Here is a 3,535-nt window from a genome sequence, read left to right on the forward strand (position 1 = left end):
TCTTTTCCAATGAGTCAACTCTTTGCATGAAGTGGCCAAAGTACTGGAGCTTCAGCTTTAGCATCATTCCTTCCAAAGAAATCCCAGGGTTGATCTCCTTCAGAATGGACTGGTTGGATCTCCTTACAGTCCAAGGGACTCTCAAGAGTCTTCTATTTTTAGTATATTTAGAAGGAACATAGACTAATTTGATCAATTTAACTTTCAAACATGTTGATAAACTATATCTCACCTTGACATATTTAACTCCAAGCACATGGAAACTCATCCTCAACTTTCAAAACTTTTGTTGTGGAATTTTTCCTTTATCATCACCAGAAGTTATATAGGGCTTCCCTGGTGGCTCAGAGGTTAAAGTGTCTGCCTCCAATGTGGGAAACCCAGGTTTGTTCCCTGGGTCGGCAAGATCCCCTGGAGAAGGAAATGGCAACCCACTCCAGTGTTCTTGCCTGGAGAATCCCATGGACAGAGGAGCTTGGTAGGCTACAGTCCACGGGGTTGCAAAGAGTTGGACACGACTGAGTGACTTCATTTCACTTTCAGAAGTTATATAGAACACAGTCAATGAATTTTCCTTAATTATAAATTACTGGGAAAGATATTCCAGTTTCCAAAAACAATAGGTCAGTTGTTCAATATATATGTTTTTGTGTCAGTGCTGAATCCTAACCGCTAGTGCTACATGCTAATACTAATCATAATCCTAATGCTAATTATTCATCATCTTAAATGAAAGCTAATTTTCAAAAAATAATTCTATAACAGTGAATGCCTCTTGGATGTGATGATCCTTTCACATCTGGGTTTGAAAGAGTAATTTCCATTGCCCGCTTTACTTCCTCTATTCAATTTTGTCTGCAATATAGATGAACTGACACCATGAAAACATTTATAGACATTGACTTGCAGCCCAGATGGTAAATTACTTATATTTGTGAGTAAAAGTCAGACACACACTATGAACAGCCAGTCCTGAGATGTTTTGAAGTTGGTGCTGATAATTGTAACAATAAAGATACACTGAATAAGGATAGCATCCAAGGTAGTATTTTCACACACAGAGATGTACACACATATGCAACAGACCAGGTTATGTTTAACTACCATATATCATGGTATGCATCCTTAAGTGTTGTTATGTGATGTTATATGATAGTATCTGCTGATGTCATCTTGTCCAATGATTTAAAGAATTATTGATTTAAAATAATTTTTCTTAAAACTCTTCTAGAATAGACTAGTTGCTAAGTATCAGTAGCAAAGTAATATGAAGAAAAATATGTTAAATGTTTTCTTCCAACTTTTAGAAATCTACTTCTTAACAATCAATCTGTATGCTATGTTAATTCCTTGTAAATATCATGGTTTTATTTTAAAGATTCTAGGTCACAGCAGTGCTCTCATGGGATCAATGGAAGAGTACAACACATCTTCTACAGACTTTACTTTCATAGGGTTGTTCAATAGAAAGGAAACATCAGGCCTACTTTTTGCCATCATCTCTATTATCTTTTTTACTGCACTGATGGCCAACGGGGTCATGATATTTCTGATCCACACTGATTCACACCTCCACACCCCCATGTACTTCCTACTTAGCCACCTCTCCTTCATCGACATGATGTACATCTCCACCATTGTGCCCAAGATGTTGGTAGACTACCTGCTGGATCAAAGGACCATCACCTTTGTGGGATGCACAGCTCAACACTTCCTCTACCTCACCCTTGTGGGAGCTGAGTTCTTCCTGTTGGGTCTCATGGCCTATGACCGCTATGTGGCCATCTGTAACCCGCTCCGCTATCCAATCCTAATGAGCCGCCGTGTTTGCTGGATGATTATAGCAGGTTCCTGGTTTGGGGGCTCTTTAGATGGCTTTCTTCTAACTCCCATAACAATGAGTTTCCCCTTCTGCAACTCTCAGGAGATTAACCATTTCTTCTGTGAGGCACCTGCAGTCCTGAAATTGGCTTGCGCAGACACAGCTCTCTATGAGACAGTTATGTATGTGTGTTGTGTCTTGATGCTGCTGATTCCTTTCTCTGTGGTGATTGCCTCCTATGCTCAAATCCTGACCACAGTCCACCGCATGAGCTCAGTGGAAGGGAGAAAGAAGGCATTTGCCACCTGCTCATCTCACATGACAGTGGTGACCTTGTTCTATGGGGCTGCCATGTACACGTACATGCTGCCACACTCTTACCACAGGCCAGAACAAGACAAAGTCTTCTCTGTGTTCTACACCATCCTCACACCCATGCTTAATCCACTCATCTACAGTTTGAGAAACAAAGATGTGACTGGAGCTATGAAGAGGGTACTGGGAAGGTTCAAGGGTACACAGAGAGTGTCGGGGGGTGCTTTTTGACACTGGGCTCCTTCCTATGCAAATGGAGAATGGGAGCCTCTTTGACCAATGTGGCCATGCTCAGTGAAAGATTAAACTGGAACATAGATTCAAATGTGCAGGAAAAAATCATTATAAAAAGTGTGTCTTCTGGTCTCCTATCCTTCATCTTCCTTTCCTCCTGCCCTATTCATATGTATTCAAAATAAAATGCTCAGTGATTCCCAGAAACACAAACTAAAATTTCATACTCAGCAATTTTACCTTTTGGAGGTAAAATAAATTGCATGTGATTTTAGATAGCGTGAAGTATGTTAAGGAGTACAAGAGAGAAGATGGCACTACAAACACAGAGAGTGTCAGGGGATGCTTTTTGACACTTGGCTCCTTGATTCTAGTGTATAAATAGAGCTCACCATCTAAGGATAAGAGAAATCTTTTTTTTTTCTTAGGTTTATATTAATACTCTGACCCAGCCATTTAGGAAGACAGATGGATAGCTAATTGTACATCCCAAGATGTCAGATGATAAGAAAAGTCACAGCATATTTTCTCAAGAAGCCATTATACTTGCTAAAATCATTAGGTGATTTTTTTTAATTTTATATAGAAATAATGTATTTAACTTTTGCTTGTTTGCAATACATTATCAAGAAATGTTTGTAAGAGAAACTAAAATTGGTGGATGAGAGCAAATGACATTGTACAGAGAAGACAAAGTGACAAGATTGTTTTCCTGAAAGCATTTCTAAGATGTTGGAGAAACATACAGGGGTACAAGTTGGAAAGATACTAAAAGAATTTTTCAAATATGTCACAAATTAAGACATATGACATCTTATCTTATTAAGATTAAGCACATCAGTCATATAATAGAAGTTAGCTCATAGTTCATAACCACAGCCCCACTGAACCAGGAATTGAGAAAGAAAGCATGTGGCAAATCATGTTCACATCCTATAAGACTCTATAAAGTATTCACTCAAGGATAAAAGGGGCAACTTTATTAAATTCCTCATGTTTATTATCGTATTGGTAAATCTGTCCAAAACTTAGCAATTTAAACATCTTGTCAGATTCATCAACCTCATAATAAATGAAGCACTCATTATGAGTTCTAATTTACTGATAAGGAAAATAGGGGTCACGGAATTCTTTAGAGTAACATTTTTTTTCCTGTTTTAAAAA

The 3,535-nt window shown here is 38.3% G+C and overlaps 1 protein-coding gene across 1 annotated transcript; it reads left to right on the forward strand.

Annotated features, from left to right (window-relative positions):
- The first annotated feature begins 1,411 nt into the window (after positions 1-1,411).
- OR2T1 (olfactory receptor family 2 subfamily T member 1) lies at positions 1,412-2,368 on the forward strand. The gene has a single exon (XM_069592863.1). The coding sequence runs from the start codon at positions 1,412-1,414 to the stop codon at positions 2,366-2,368; it is 957 nt and encodes a 318-aa protein (XP_069448964.1).
- The last annotated feature ends 1,167 nt before the right edge of the window (positions 2,369-3,535 follow it).

Source organism: Ovis canadensis, chromosome 5 (assembly GCF_042477335.2).
Source record: "Ovis canadensis isolate MfBH-ARS-UI-01 breed Bighorn chromosome 5, ARS-UI_OviCan_v2, whole genome shotgun sequence".
Lineage (NCBI taxonomy): Eukaryota > Metazoa > Chordata > Mammalia > Artiodactyla > Bovidae > Ovis > Ovis canadensis.